General features: G+C 43.3%; 1 protein-coding gene across 6 annotated transcripts in view; it reads right to left on the bottom strand.

The window, feature by feature from the left end:
• The window catches only part of MYLK (myosin light chain kinase), a 280,134-nt gene that overhangs the window by 170,503 nt on the left and 93,413 nt on the right, over positions 1 to 16,218 (bottom strand). For all 6 annotated transcript variants that reach the window (XM_061166997.1, XM_061166994.1, XM_061166999.1 and 3 more), the window contains one exon: positions 15,805 to 15,972. In XM_061166997.1, coding sequence (XP_061022980.1) covers positions 15,805 to 15,969 — 165 coding nt within the window. In that variant the 5' untranslated portion in view covers positions 15,970 to 15,972. Of the gene's footprint in view, positions 1 to 15,804; positions 15,973 to 16,218 lie in introns of those variants that run through there.

Genomic DNA, 16,218 nt, shown 5'->3' with positions numbered 1-16,218 from the left:
ACTGGGTGGGGGGAGCTGAGCTGGTTTAGGAGCAAAGAAGAACAGATAGCTGGGTGACCTGAGTTCTAGGGAGGAAGGGATTGTAGACCAGAGAACAACAACAGAGCCAAGATCCTCCACAATTAGGCCCAATAGCATCTCCTCAGTTCAGTTCAGTTGCTCAGATGTGTCTGACTCTTTGCGACCCCATGGACTGCAGCACGCCAGGCCTCCCTGTCCATAACCAACTCCCAGAGTCTACCCAAACTCATGTCCATTGAGTCGGTAATACCATACAACCATCTCATCGTCTGTCGTCCCCTTCTCCTCCTGCCTTCAATCTTTCCCAGCATCAGGGTCTTTTCAAATGAGTCAGCTCTTCGCATCAGGTGGACGAAGTATTGGAGTTTCAGCTTCAACATCAGTCCTTCCGATGAACACGCAGGACTGATCTCCTTTAGGACAGACTGGTTGGACCTCCTTGCAGTCCAAGGGACTCTCAAGAGTCTTCTCCAACATCACAGTTCAAAAGCATCAGTTCTTCGGCACTCAGCTTTCTTTATAGTCCAGCTCTCACATTCATACTTGACTACTGGAAAAACTATAGCCTTGACTAGACGGACCTTTGTTGACAAAGTAAAGTTTCTGCTTTTTAATGTGCTGTCTAGGTTGGTCATAACTTTCCTTCCAAGGAGTAAGCATCTTTTAATTTCATGGCTGCAACCACCATCTGCAGTGATTCTGGAGCCCAAAAAAAAAAAAAAAAAGTCAGCCACTTTTTCCACTGTTTCCCCATCTATTTGCCATGAGGTGATGGGACTGGATGCCATGATCTTAGTTTTCTGAATGGTGAGCTTTAAGCCAACTTTTTCACTGTCCTCTTTCACTTTCATCAAGAGGCTCTTTAGTTCTTCTTTACTTTCTGCCATAAGAGTGGTGTCATCTGCATATCTGAGGTTATTGATATTTCTCCCAGCAATCTTGATTCCAGCTTGTGTTTCATCCAACCCAGCATTTCTCATGATGTACTCTGCATAGAAGTTAAATAAGCAGGCTGACAATATACAGCCTTGATGTACTCCTTTTCCTATTTGGAACCAGTCTGTTGTTTCATGTCCAGTTCTAACTGTTGCTTCCTGAACTGCATACAGATTTTTCAAGAGGCAGGTCAGGTGGTCTGGTATTCCCATCTCTTTCAGAATTTTCCACAGTTCATTGTGAGCCACATAGTCAAAGGCTTTGTCATAGTCAATAAAGCAGAAATAGATGTTTTTCTGGAAATCTCTTGCTTTCTCAATGATCCAGCAGATGTTGGCAATTTGATCTCTGGTTCCTCTGCCTTTTCTAAATCCAGCTTGAACATCTGGTAGTTCACGGTTCACGTATTGTTGGAGGATTTTGAGGATTGGAGAATTTTGAGGATTACTGTACTAGCGTGTGAGATGAGTTCAATTGTGTGGTAGTTTGAACATTCTTTGGCATTGCCTTTCTTAGGGATTGGAATGAAAGCTGACCTTTTCCAGTCCTGTGGTCCCTGCTGAGTTTTCCAAATTTGCTGACATATTGAGTGAATCATTTTCATAGCATCATCTTTTACGATTTGAAATAGCTCAACTGGAATTCCATCACCTCCATTAGCTTTGTTCATAATAATACTTCCTAAGGCCCACTTGACTCCACATTCCAGGATGTCTGGCTCTAGGTGAGTGATCACACCATCATGATTATCTGGGTCGTGAAGATCTCTTTTGTACAGTTTTTCTGTGAATTCTTGCCACCTCTTTTTAATATCTTCTGCTTCTGTTAGGTCCATACCATTTCTGTCCTTTATTGAGCCCATCTTTCCATGAAATGTTCCTTTGGTATCTCTAATTTTCTTGAAGAGATCTCTAGTCTTTCCTATTCTATTGTTTTCCTCTATTTCTTTGCAATGATCACTGAGGAAGGCTTTATCTCTCCTTGCTATTCTCTGGAACTCTGCATTCAAATGGGTATATCTTTCCTTTTCTCCTTTGCTTTTCACATCTCTCTTCACAGCTGAATTTTATATTTTATAGCATCTCTTACTGCCTTTAAAATTTAGAAATTTCTCCTTATTCATGCACAGGAAATGTACACATATTCCCAAGTACATAGCATAAGAGAGCTCCTACCAGTTATGTCCTGTGATTACACCTCCTGAGTGAATGAGTTTATTTTTGAAGGACAAATGGGTCTCGGACCATCATGACTTGAGGAAGCTTATCAGTTCAGTTAAGTTTAGTCACTCAGTCGTGTCCAACTCTTCACGACCCCATGGACTGCAGCACACCAGGCCTCTCTGTCCATCACCAACTCCCGGAGTTTACTCAAACTCATGTCCGTTGAGTCAGTGATGCCATCCAACCATCTCATCCTCTTTCACCCCCTTCTCCTCCTGCCTTCAATCTTTCCCAGCATCAGGGTCTTTTTAAATGAAACAGTTCTTCGCATCAGGTGGCCAAAGTATTGGAGTTTCAGCTTCAGCATAGTCCTTCCAATGAATATTCAGGAATGATTTCCTTTAGTTTGGACTGGTTGGATAGGACGCTTATAGTCACATGTGAAGCCCGTCCTGATCAACTCTACAAGACTGTACACCACTCATTTCTGTGTGTTTATCTTACCCAGGGTCCATTATTCCCTCCCCATACTTTCCCTTTGCTCTTTTCTGATCTCTCACCTCCACCCTAGTAGAGGATTAGAAGCATTATAAAATTTAATTTATATGGTGGCAATATCACCCCTAAAGGGATAAAAATTGGTTTGGAGAGAAATCATACTCTTTTTATGTATAACACACTATATACACACAGTTCATAAAGAGAGAGTATATCCTTGAGAACCACTGACCTCTATGAGTCAGCCCTGTGCTTGAGCAATAAAGTGAACACCTTCCCTTGACCCAAGATTGTCAGACACATCATTACCAGAAGTAAATGACACAGCAGACACAAGTCCAGTCCCCTGCTGTCTCATGGCCTCAGCCACACCCATGAGCTCTGCCATCCTTGTGCAGCTGAAACCTGCAGCCATAACCTTTCCTTCCATCTCTCGAGAACAATAATCTCATGTCAGTGGCTTGGAGAAGAACCTGTGTATAGGGATGGTGTACTCAGATGAGGATTCCATGGTCTCACCTCAGTGGGGCTGGGATGGGACTTTCCAAGCATTCTGGTGGGTTCTGATGGACCCCACTTTGAGATATACTGCACTATACAAGGTCTCCACCAATGACTCAGGCACCTAGGTGTCCAGATCTTACCCCAGATTTCAAAAAGTCATGCTCTGGCTGTTAAAAATGAAAGGGTCGGGGTGGGTTGGTGACTGACTTGACTTTTACAAGAGCTGTGCTCCAGGTAAGTCATTAATCAGGCAGCAGCATTCCTTACATGTGTGTGAGGAACCCACCGGTTCTAGGTCATTATGTGCCCCGCTTCCAGAAACTAAGGTCTTCCCTCTCCTCTCTGGACTAAACTGTGGCAAGTGTCCCCATCCTCTGGCCCCACAGAGCATGACATTTACTGGGGTAGTATCTGCCTCCGAGGAGCCTGGCTATGGGGGCCGCAGCCCAGGGAACCAGCCTCCATGGCCTCAACTTCCCCTCACTGCTCACCAAGGAGGTGAGGCCAGCGTGACAGGCTGTGGAAAGTATGTCCAGGTGCCTGGCTCCCTCAGCCTCACGCCTTTAAAGTCGGGATCCAGGTTTGATTTGCTTTTCCTTGCCTTTCTGGTTCCAACTCTTCCAGGCTCATTTTTCACTCCCCTGTCAGGCTTCCCAGAGCTGGGGGGCCGGCCAAGCCAAGTCTTTCACACTCCACAGACAACCCTTCCCACAGCCCCAACCACACTTCAGCATTCAACAGGCCCCCAGCCTGCTCCCACCACCTCAGCCTGCCCTGAATCCCGAGGGAGTTTTCTGAGGGGGAACAGACCTGCGTCTCTTAGAGAGCAGCTCAGGGACCAGGGTGTCACCCATGGCCTGTTTCTCACTCTCATATCACTTGGCCAGCCCTGTCAGGACACATCTATTCACCATCACTGTGCCCCACCCACTCTCATTTCAGAGTGCTCCTGAGCAGAGGCAGGGGATGGGACTGGTGTGTGTGGACTGGGTGTGGAGAAGCTGATTCACAGCCTCAGCTGATTGAGAGTATGAATCTCCTGAATCGAGAGACAGTCTCCTGATCCTCTCTGACATCATTTTATCCCCAGTGCACCAAACAGCCTGCATGAAGCTACTGTTCACTGAACTGAATTCACCTGTAAACAACCCATTCAGGTCAGCCTTCCTGAGTGTCACAACTTCATGTAGTAGTTGGGATCAGCTGGTGGGCACACTGATAAAGCCACTAGGTCTCTACTCCAAAATCTTGTTTAAATTTTATGTCATGGAATCATGTCAGAGCAGGAAGAGGCTTCAGAGTCATCGGTCCAAGCTCTTTATTTATAGATGAGGAAAAGAAAGCCCAGAGGTCAGGGCAAATTAGAGACAAAGACCCAGGCATACAACCACCAGTCCAACTCCCAACCTGATTTGTGGATCACAAATACTCCAGTCCTCAGAGGCTGATATAGCTCTCCTTAAATACTGCCTATTCTGAGCAACTAAAACCGTATCTGTCTCTTGGTAAAGTGTTCAATTAACATTAGTAAAATGAATCAAATCCAACACAAAATCTATCTTATATAAAAGCAGAACATTACTTTAGTGATACAAGAGATTAAAACTTAGAAAATTCACAGACTGAACAAATAATCTCTCCTTATTGGGCACTTACCAGGAGCTGGGACTGAGGTGTGTTTTTAATGAATTAGACATGGGAAATAGGGAACATGTGGTACAATATATAAATCACAGAATTTCAGATCGCAAAGGGCCTTAAGGGACATCTAAATTATTTTGTTATAAGAAGAAATCTGAGAGTCAGGGAGGTTTGGTGGTTTGTTGAAAGTTTTAAGGCAGCTTCATAGGAACCAGAACCCTAGTCCAGTGTTCTTTCTACCACATACTATGTTTTCATCCCATAGAATTCTAAACTGTAGACTGTGGAATAAAACCCTTCTAAAATGTGGCAATAGAAAAGAATACAGTGGACTGCGGGGGCTAGAAAAGGTGTCAGAGAAAAGTTTAATTCTCCATTATCAAAATTGATAATCCATTAGGTGCAAGATTACTGATGATGTTGATTATATTTTTTTTCTGTGTAGTCTCAAGATCCAGAGCACAGAGGAAACTTGACTCAGGTTGGCCAACTTCTAAGAAAGTTCCAACTCAATTGTTAACTTCATTTAAAGCTGGAAGGAAGTTTCGTATCATAAGGAATGTAACACCTTGGGGCTCTACAGAAATTGTGTCTATGTGAAAAAATAAACCAGGCCTTCCCACGTGGATCCCTACGGGTGAATGCCAAACTGGCACTGCACACCTGTCCCTCCAGCCACCGTGAGCAAACAGAGTAAGGAAAGCCTAATCTGGTGTCTCCATTTCTCAGTGCTCATTTTGCCACACAATTTTATTTCCGTTTCAAGGCAAACAGGCAACTAATCAGAAGCACGTTAAAATAACAGAAGCCCAAAGGCCTTATTAGTAGAGACTGATGTATCTAGATAGCACTCAAATTCTCTTCCTTGAAAGGTAAACTGTCACCACAAAATTAAAAAACACAGACACTTAGAGAACTTACAACAACAAAAAATTCTATTTACGTGGTTCCAAATCCTCCTCTAATTTCAGGTAGTGAACACATATATGCTTTTATGTGGCAGTGATCAGACTGCTCAGAGTCCCCGCTCTATGTCTCTTTCCACTTGTGTTATTCACACACATTTCCATTTAAGGGCATAGCTCCCCAAATGATGTGCTTGTTTTAGTACCTCCTTTTGAGCACAAACTGCTTCCTGATTTATCATATTTGCTTCAAACATCTTTGTACAAACTACTTCTTCCCTTCTTCAAGAGTTCACTTACAGTGTCAAAAGCAGAGTTCTTGACAAAGCACATCAATGTTTTACTGCGCCTGTAACGTTCTGTCAATCTGAGCCCCAGAAAGGCTAAACCAGCAATAGGTGCTCCTAGCATGATTCCCTGTCTCCTCAGTTCCCAGCACTGGGCTCTCAGCATTAATATGTTGCTAATAAATAGTTTGTCAGGTACATAAATATTTTTCAAGTATTTTAATTTCCAGTGTTCTAGTTGCAGGTAGTGTTGGGTATTTTGATGCAGTGCTATATATTTTTCCACATATATTTTTATGTTTCTTTCAATGCAAACTGTGTATTCATCTTTGACCATTTATCAGTTAGAATCTGGACACTGAACTCAGGTACCACGTCTTTTTACAGGCAATTTTATTGTGCCTTTTAGAAATTACAGAAGTAATTCCCGCCTACTATTTTAAAAATTCAAGCTATAAAAACGTGCATAAAGTAAAAGGTAAAAGTTGAAGGTACAAAATGATGAAAGGTTTCTTTCCCTCTCACTCTTTGCCTTCCCTGAAATGATATCACTTACCAAATATAACCATTGAAATAATCTTTCTCGTCTTCTTATCATTAAACTCTGTAATGCTAGATAATCTACTCTGGGTCTATTTCTTGATCTAAGAATTTAGAAAGCACTTAGTGGATGCCTACAATAAATGATGAGAAATTTCACTGACTTATACTGCCTCCCTCTCACCAATCATTCTTTTATTTTTAGGTCTTCTATTGTACATTTATGGCAAAATCACAAATTCAAATGCCTAGAGAGTCTGGGCAGGATACCCATGTATAGAAAGTGGGTGGGGACAAGAAATGTCACGAGGCATTTGCCTCTTCCTAACCATCTGTAGCTTTTCCACCATTAACATGAACTAAGTGGTTAGGGAAACTGCAAAGTCATAACTGGCAACAGATGCTTGGCCATGTTGGGAGATAACTGGGAGTGGGTGGTAGGGGGAGACTATAACAACCTGGCAAAGATGAGCTTAGATGTAGGGATAGTGTCCACTGACCAAGTGTTGCCACATGGAAGTGCTGCCTGATATTTTTTGAGAAAAGCCATTCAGAAATGAATTATATATGTAAGCTTTCCATTTGTAAATCTTAGCTCAAATTTTTTTGAGAATACTGCTGACCAAATGTAAAAGGTCTGTGTGCCAAATATGGCCGATGGGCTGACCATTTTTTACCTCTATCATTATGGTTTTAAGTCATACGCCCAGGTCTCTGTTATTTGATCCATCTGTTTTAGATGGCATCTCACTTCCTACCATGTAAGATGAGGACTGTAGTGCCCTTGTAGTTTTCTCTTCCTCTCCTTCTCTCCTCAACCTTACCATTCACCATTACTTTACTTATGGCTTGCCAAAGCTTACAGAGTTTACTTGCTGTTCTGTTACTATAACTAACACTTTTGAGCTTTGTCTAAAGGTTGACTTTCAAAAAGAACAATTTCTTGATAGCAATGTTACACTGTACAAATATTTTCTTCAAACATCTGGTGGCCATGAATTAACTCTTCATAATCTATGATTGATGAACTAGTTTCCAAATGTAGACTTTCCATCCCCTGGGTACAGTCTTACCTCCCTCAGTGAGGGGCTTGACTGCAAGCTCCCTGTGGGAGTGGGGCATGCCTACTGGTGGGCTTCACTTGGAGTGTCTGGGCATGGAGTAACTGGACAGCAACTGGACATCCAACACATTTTACCTGGTGGCAAAGCACAAAGACTTTCTGATACTGATTAATATCCATACCACGAGCTTTGGTTTTCTCCATAGAGATATTAAACAAACATCCCTTAGTAACCCTGATATCTGCCCTACAGTTCACTCTTAGTTTCCAAATCCTTTCATCTCAAATATGTGGCTCTCATATGTTACAGCATGGACACCCCCCATCCACTAATTCCCCTCTCCTGTTCTCAGTGCAACTCTAAATTAACTCTTTTTAACCCTTTCTCCCATTTCAGTGGCATATTTGGAGGGAGGAGAAGATAATAAATAGGTTCAGCCTGACATTTTGAATCAGAGTATCCACCAACTGCTGACAATTGTAGTTTCAGCATGACCTGCCCTGTCATTTCCATTCTATTGCTTTTTCTCTGAATACTTCAGGAACTCTGTGACACCAGGCAACCCACCTCCAGCCTCCTTGTCATGAGACTTCCTGAATCAGTTGGAACAGATGGCCACAGAAATTTTGGGAGCATGTTCAGCTTGTTGGAACACCAAGATTACCATTCCTCAATGAAAGTGGAAGACAAAGATTCATTCATCAAGGGATTATATTTTTCTTTCAATGAATTTTATGCCCTAAGAAAATTCTCAAAAATTTAATGTCTACTTTCTACTATGAATGGAACAGCTATTGTGAATATATCTTCTAGCTGTGGACCTCTGGTTACATGGGGACTGAATTAAATGCAAAAGTGGCTGTGATCAGCCCTCCCCAATAGAGCTTTCTGTGATGATAGAAATGTTCAATAATCTGTGCTGCCCAACACAGTAGCTATTATCCACATGTGGATATTGAGCACTGAAAATGTGGCTAGCAAGGCTGAGGATCTGAATTTTTTATTTTATTTTCATTAATCTTAACCTAAATTTAAGTAGTCAAGTGTGGCTATCCTACTGGACAATGCAGTTCTGGACCTCAAAGAACTCATTTGCAATGAGGAAGCAAAAGACAATAAATAATAACTGATAAAGCTGCATATTAATTTTAAAAAATGAGTCGTATAAGTATTATAGGAATTCAGAGAGGGAAGCAATTGAGGGCTAGAAATCTAAGAATTGGCTCAGATATACCTATGGTGTAGATCTATGTGCTAACGTCTAAAAAGAAATGCCAAGGGATGTTAAGCAAAAAGAGCAAGTTGCAGATCAGTGCATGTAGATGGGTCCATTTGTATATGCAAAATCACATGCAGATTTATGCTTATATTTTTATGGAATATTTCTGGAAGGATACCCAAATTGTTAATGGTGTATACCTCTGGAAGTAAGGGTCAAGGCAAGGAATATTTTTACTTTTGCTGGAATGCTTGTTTTAAAAATAGTTTAACATTTAAATAATTATTTTCTTTATAATAAAATTATAGGCACAGAGATGATTAATGAATAATACATTTTAAAAAGGCCAAGGTAGTCAACTCTTTCCTGTGGTTATTACTCACGAAAGATTTTATGTGATTATTGGGAATTTTCTACATCCTATTACCATGGTTCTTCTGTCCTCTAATAAAATGCTTTAAAGAGAAAATATACTTAAGGAAAGTAGCCTGAAGGAGGTAGGGTTTAAATGGACCTTGATGCTGGATAAGACAGTGTGGGAGAAGGAAGGTATTCTTGATAAAGGCATGACCTGAGGTCAAGAAGGGAGCAGGGATGCATGGATATGGACAGGAACACTGCAGGGAACAGGATGGGGGGTGGGGGGGGGACAACAGCCTCTAAGAAACATGGAGCCAAATGCCTATGAACATGACTGGTAAGAGGTCTGAAGTCAGACCCTATCACCTTTTCAAGGAAACCAAACATTTATTGAGCACCCGTCATGTGGCAGCCACTGTGCTACTTCTGGGGCACCAAGATGAATAAGAAACAACCACGGAGTTCAAGGAACCAGATGACACATACAAAAGGGATGACATCATACAGTGAAAAGAATACAAGATTTGGACCCAAAAGTACTGCCTCCTTCACTTACTGACATAACCTTGGCAACGTCTGTAGTCACTCTGAGCCCCTGGGTTCTTCTTCTATAAAAATGGGGATATGAGAGCATTATGCTAAGTGAAATAAGTCAGACAAAGACAAATGCTGCATGATATCACTTATATGCAGAGTCTAAAAAAATACAACAAATTAGTGAATACAAAAAAAAAAGCAGACTCAGAGATATAAGAGAACAAGTTGGTAGTGGTTACCAATTGGGAGGGTGGGGAAGGGCACTCTAGGGGTGGAGAGTAAGTGGTACAACTATTGGGTGTAAGATAGGCTACCAGGATGTACTATACAACATGGGGAATATAGCCAATATCTTGAAATAACTATAAGCATAGTATTACATTTAAAAATTCTATAAATTTTTTTTAAACTTTTAAATGGGGACAAAGCTACTTTGCCATGAGGACAAAAGAACTAAGATCACATGCCTGACACCAATAAGGCAATGACAAATGCTAGTTCCCTTCCTGTCACACTCTGTCCCCTTTCCTAACCAACAGGGAAGATAAAATGCCTTCCTTGTTTACCCTTTCTCACAAAGGTGATAGCAGAACAAAGTATCCATGTTGCATCTGTGTGGGTGAGTAGGGCTGGGCAAGAGATGCTACTGGCAAGGAAGGGAGGAAAGAGCTCAGGGCTGGAGAGCCAGGAGTCGACCAGAAGGGCCTTGTGGGCAGCGCTGAGGAACCTCATCACAGGTTCGAGGATATTAAGCAGGGAAGTGGACAGTCAGACCTATAAGCTGTAAGGACGAAGTGGGAGGACCAAAGTCAGGAAGCAAGAAATCAGTTTCCAAACCACTGCAAACCTCATCTTAATCACAGCTAAATTCCTATAGTACAAACTATTTAATTGTGCTATTTCAAGCATTTAATTATACTGTCATATCCTACTGTTTCATACGCACATGTTTTTCTTAAGAACCTGTGGTTAAAACTTACTAATACTTCTGAGCACAGGGAATTCCCTGATGGTCCAGTGGTTGGAACTGGGTGCTTTTACTGCCTCGGCCCGGGTTTAATCGCTGGTTGGGGAACTAAAATTCTGCAAGCTAAGCCTCACCCCCCACTTCCCCCAAAAAAGATTTTTGAGGAAAGAAAGCAGACTAGATGCTCCCTTCAAATTTCTCTAAGTGGTTGAGCGCTTCTGAGTTAGAAGTGAACTGGGAAGAAGTTAATGGGGGAAGGATACCACTGTTGGTTAAAGTGGAAACTGAGGAGTTATTCACGTTTTCATGGATCAAGTCTTCTCTGGTCCCTTCCTCCACCCTCCATGATGAGGCCAGGCCAGCTTTTTATTGTGAAACCCCTTCAGTGAACACTGAACCCCTCAGTCTGGACTGAAACCTCATTTGGGCTGTACTTCAAGAGTCACTCAAATACCAGCTCATTTGATTCACAGCACAGCCAGGGCCTATCAACATGTTTGCTTTGTCTGATAAGAATGAATTCCAGGGCAAAAGGGGAGAAATCTCCAGTAATGCCAGCATTTTCTCCTACCATCTCGCTCCTTTCATACTTGACTCTATGTGGGGGAAGCAGGCAGCCCATGGCTGCCCTCATGGGCAACAGAACAGGAGGAAGCACTTCAGTGAGCCCCTGGCATGTGCAGGCGCCCAGTTACCTGTCCATGGAGGCCCCCCACACCCTGGGCCCAGTAACACTCAGCAGGCAGTGGCATACCACACCCTACTTGCATCTGCACTGTCGGGTCCTCCTATGCCCATGGGTGGACAACAGATCCCCACATCTGAGTTTCATCTACCTTTTTAGTTCCCTAAGCAAACTGTTGTCCTTGACCATCACCCCACTCAGTCCCAGGAAAGTCTTCTCACGGGAAGAGGCCCATGATGTCATCAGAAGTGGGCTCAGGGCCCTTTGGTAGAGAATTTCAGAGTTCTGGATGCTCAGAACATGGGTGTTGGTGTGGTTCCACTGGGTACATCCCTTGGGCAGACAAGATGCCCTGCTCTTATGTGACAGTGTGGCCAGATGACAAAACAGGTTTCTAGAATGTAGGTTCAGGTTGTCTAAATGTGGCACTGATGAGGTATGGATCCAAAGTTGAATGAGTTCTGGGAAAATACAATCTTCTTAAGCTGGCAGAGCCAACAAAGAAAGAGGAGGGGGTAGGTAGCTTTGGCCTAAGCAGTAGACCCTGATCAAACAGTAGTTTTCTACAATGACATTAAATCATCACTTAACACCATATGGTTGACTTCCTCTTAAGAGGCCTTAGACCCTGTTGGTTCAAGCCGGATGGCCACAGTCAGGGAGGAGCAAATCCCTCTGGGATGCTTTATCTGCAGGGCACATTCAACTCAAGCACTCCCCTCACTGTTGGTAGATTTGGTAAGGACTTGAAAGGGTTTTTTGGTTCTTTTCTGTACTATGTCTTCTCCCCTATTTATTCCCATCATTTAAAGAGACAGTATCTCCACGTGCATCTCATTAGGTGTTAGGAACACTTTCTGTAAAATTTCCTGTGTGAATGACCACAGTCAAAGATCCTATCAGGGAAACTCTCTAAGCCTTAAGACTTTTGTGTCTTAGCTGCTGGTCTTTATGCTCCCTCCACTGCTGTGCCCTCCACTCCCATGCACATTGCCCATGCCCACACTGACCAACCCTTTGTATTCTGGCTTGTTCCCTCATAGTTTCAATATGACTGCCTGAGCTCCAGGCATCAAATCAGCAGTTAAGATAGGAAGTAAGGGTGAGGTGGAATATGAGAGAACCAGTGATTTATTTTAATCAGAAAAGCGAGAGTTTTACCAAAAATATGCGAGCAAACTTTAGCCAAATGTGTCACTGAGCCACTCTTAGCTGCAAAGGCAAATTGTGCAATGCCTCTAGAGCAGAAAAGGGAAGGGCAAAGGGGGCTGGTTGTGGGCTACATGTTGGCCCAAAGTATCTGCCACAATATGGAAAAAGCCTAAAGGATATGAGGAGGGGACCCCATTTGGCGCTCAGTCTTTTAACAGAAAATTCCTGCTCTAAGCTCATGTCACTCAGACTCTACCTTTCCCTTCTCTGAGGCTGCCAGATCAGGTGCATCCACCGCGCAACTGCATTTTGGTATCCAAACAACCACTTCCTCATTCTGAAGTCATTTGACATGGCTCTACCTTGATGCAAGGCATTCCTTTGTGTCCTTTGCTACAGTGATAATACACATTCACAACATGCTAGTTTATAAAGCACTTTCTATGAAAGAACTTCCCTCTGTGTTTTTCTCTGGAAGTTCTCAGATGGAGCCCAGACACTCCACCTAACATCTCTCTGGAATCTTCTTCCTTCTGTGTCCACTATGTAACAGCATGCTGTCATGGTGTTGTTCTGGGTTAATTCCAGGGAGTTGATGAGTGGTAACCGAGCTCCACAGGTTGACTTCTAAGAAACACATTCACTTTGACCTACAGCCCACATGTAATATACAAAGTCAACTATTTCCTCAATATCAGCAAAATAAAATGTTCACCTAGAGAATGCTCTGCTTTAAGAATACTGCAATCAGCATCATGAATGTATGAAATGCCATTGAATTGTTTAAGATAGTCAAATTTACATATTTGAATGTTACCTCATTTAAAAAAAATACTGTTACTACTATACTTTTTGACTTTATGAACTGCTTTTGCCAGTTTCTTCCTCAATTTGTTTTCTTTTCACATCCTTGCAAGCCAGAAAACACAGAAACAACTAGCTATTTCTTCTCAGATAAGGTAACCAAGGTCCAGAGAAGGTCTGACCTGCCAATCTGAGAATAACTGAGCAACAGAGAACTCCAGTGTGTGGACTCCTGGGTCAGTGTTCATTCTACAAAGGTTCCAACTCAAATAGCCCAAAGGCTCAGATCCTTCATGACCTCCACAGTCAGCAAACAAAACAACACCTCTCCATCTATAGAGGCTAGGTCATCTCTTACTCTCCACAGTTTGTATTAATTTGAGGGAGGAGTTCATCTCTGACAAACAATAGGGCAGGAGGGTGGGTATGGATCAATTTTGCCAAGCCATTTTTTTCAAAAGTTCACTTTTAATTTTTTAAGTGTAAATCCAGTGTTCTATAACATATTCAAAAGTCATGCAACCATGTTGTTCAGTTGCTCAGTCGTGTCCAACTCTTTGTTTCCCCATGGACTATACAGTCCTTGGAATTCTCCAGGCCAGAATACTGGAGTGTGTAGCCTTTCCCTTCTCCAGGGGATCTTCCCAATCCAGGGATCAAACACAGGTCTCCCTCATTACAGGTGGACTTTTTACCAGCTGAGCCACAAGGGAAGCCCACTATCTCCCAGAGTTTGCTCAGACTCAAGTCCACTGAGTTGATAATGCCATCCAAATATGTGCAACCATATGCAACCATGTGCAACCATGACCAATACCTAATTTCAGAACATTTTCATCATCCCCAAAAGAAAGTCTGCACCCTTCAGCAGTCACTCCCCACTCTTCCTCCCTAGCCATCAGCAACCACTCATCTACTTTCTATTGCCATACGTTTGTCTGTTCTGGACATTTCAGATACATGGAATCATTCAATATGTGGTCTTCTGTGTCTGGCTTCTTTCATTTAACAGGCTCATTTTCAGTGTTCATTATGTTGTATCATATATTAAAACTTTACTCACATTTCTAAATCCCCAGAGACTCTTCCTGTTGCTTCTTTCCTGACAGTTACGGGCATGGGAGGATGGGGCCCACAGTCAGAGCAACATAAAAAAAGCACTCATGCTGATAGAGCCCAGAGAGAAGAGCTGACTCCTCAGCAGCATCACCAACATTCCCCTTCTTTAAGTAAAAGATACAATATGACAAGGAATGTCAGATCTACCAGCAGTTAACTAGACAGGCCTGTATAGAGCACATAACACAGCCCCTGAATACTCTACAGATGACCACACAGCCAAACCTGCCACTTAAACAAAGGCAAGGCCCAGCAACATCCAGGAAGAGTGATGCTCTTGACCCCTTCCATCCACAGACTTAACTTGTAAACTCAAAGTGCAACCTGTGAGTTCATCACCTCAGCTGTCTTTTGCTCAGATCAAAGCCTTCCAGCTTCTAAAGCATTTCTTGGGGAAGACTGCCTGTGTTTAATCTAGGACAAATATTACTTGCAAACCTCCTGACTTCCATGTGCATCTCCAAGTCAAGCTGATGATCTGACTTCCTGGTGGCTTGAGCCAGCAGCTTACTAATGGTCTGTCCAGCTGGGCATAACCTCAATGTTCTTACTGATAGTCTTCCCATCTTCTTCTCCTTTTTAGTACAAGGTGGACAAGGAAATATCATTGTCTGTTTGCAGAGGAAGAAATGGACACCCAGTATGGGCAAGAGACCAATACTTATTAGCAAAAGGTGACAGAACTGAAATGAGGAGTACTCTCTCCTACCCCCATTGCTTTGGATGTACCAGATGGATACACAAGAGGTTGTCAACCAAACACTCCTTCCAGGTAGGAAGTAAGAGAAAAATGAGAGTTCATTCTTCACTGTCCAGATTTGAGGGCACATCTTTAAACTGATGGTTCAGATCAGTAAAGAATTCACTGCAATGAAGGAGACCCAGATTCGATCTTGGGTGGGGAAGAGCCCCTGGAAAAAGGAATAGAAACCCACTCAAGTATTCTTGGCTGGAAAATTCCATGGACAGAGAAGCCTGGCTGGCTACAGTCCATGGGGTCGCAAAGATTCGGACACAACTGAGCGACTAACACACATTTAAATCCAAGTTGTACACTTTCTGCCATCACCCTGCCCTTCTCCTATAATCAGGTGCACGAACCAGAACATGACTTGCATAAATAGCAAAACATCTCAATGTCTCTCCCCAACCCCCAATTCTCCAACACAACCCAAAGTCAACTATAAACAAAAGAAATAGGGCCAATGGACTTGTATTCAATTTATATGAGGGTCCAAAGGAAAGCAGGCTTTCTGCCGTGTCAGCTGCTGAGAAGGCTGAAACAGAAGCAACCCCCAGCCCACGTCCACTTCCCCACCTCCCACCTACCCAACCACGCCCACCGCCGCCACCGCACTCCCCGCACTCCCCTCCCGAGCCGCCACTCAGCCTCACTGCTTACCCTCCCTTCAAACTTGGCGGTGGCTCCTTCCTTGATGCAGAGGTTCCGAGGGGGCAAAGTGAAAGCAGGGGCCTCAGTCAGGGGCATGGAGCTGACTCTCGAGTGATCCACAGTGAGGGAGGTTTTGGAAACGTGTGTCTGGGCGGCCAGCTTCACATCCCCCATGGTCTGCAAACAGGAAGGAAGATCCGGTCAGACAAAGTACAGCCCGTCCTCCCTATAGGCGGCCGGCGTGCCCAGGGTGCTGGTTGGGTTTTACAGGGAGACTCACTAGGTCAGGGTCCACCTGGAGCTCCTCTCTAGGAACCAGAGGCTCTGTATTCTCAACTCGTGAAGCTGTTAAGAGTGAGGCCCAGCCCACCCCAGGCAGCAGCTCCCAGGGCCATGTCCTGGGTTCCCCCAAATCCCATGGAG

The sequence above is a fragment of the Dama dama genome, chromosome 19 (genome assembly GCF_033118175.1).
Source record: "Dama dama isolate Ldn47 chromosome 19, ASM3311817v1, whole genome shotgun sequence".
In the NCBI taxonomy this organism is placed as follows: Eukaryota; Metazoa; Chordata; class Mammalia; order Artiodactyla; family Cervidae; genus Dama; species Dama dama.
The sequence above is the reverse complement of the archived record's forward strand: the minus strand, read 5'-3'. Positions and strand labels throughout refer to the sequence as shown.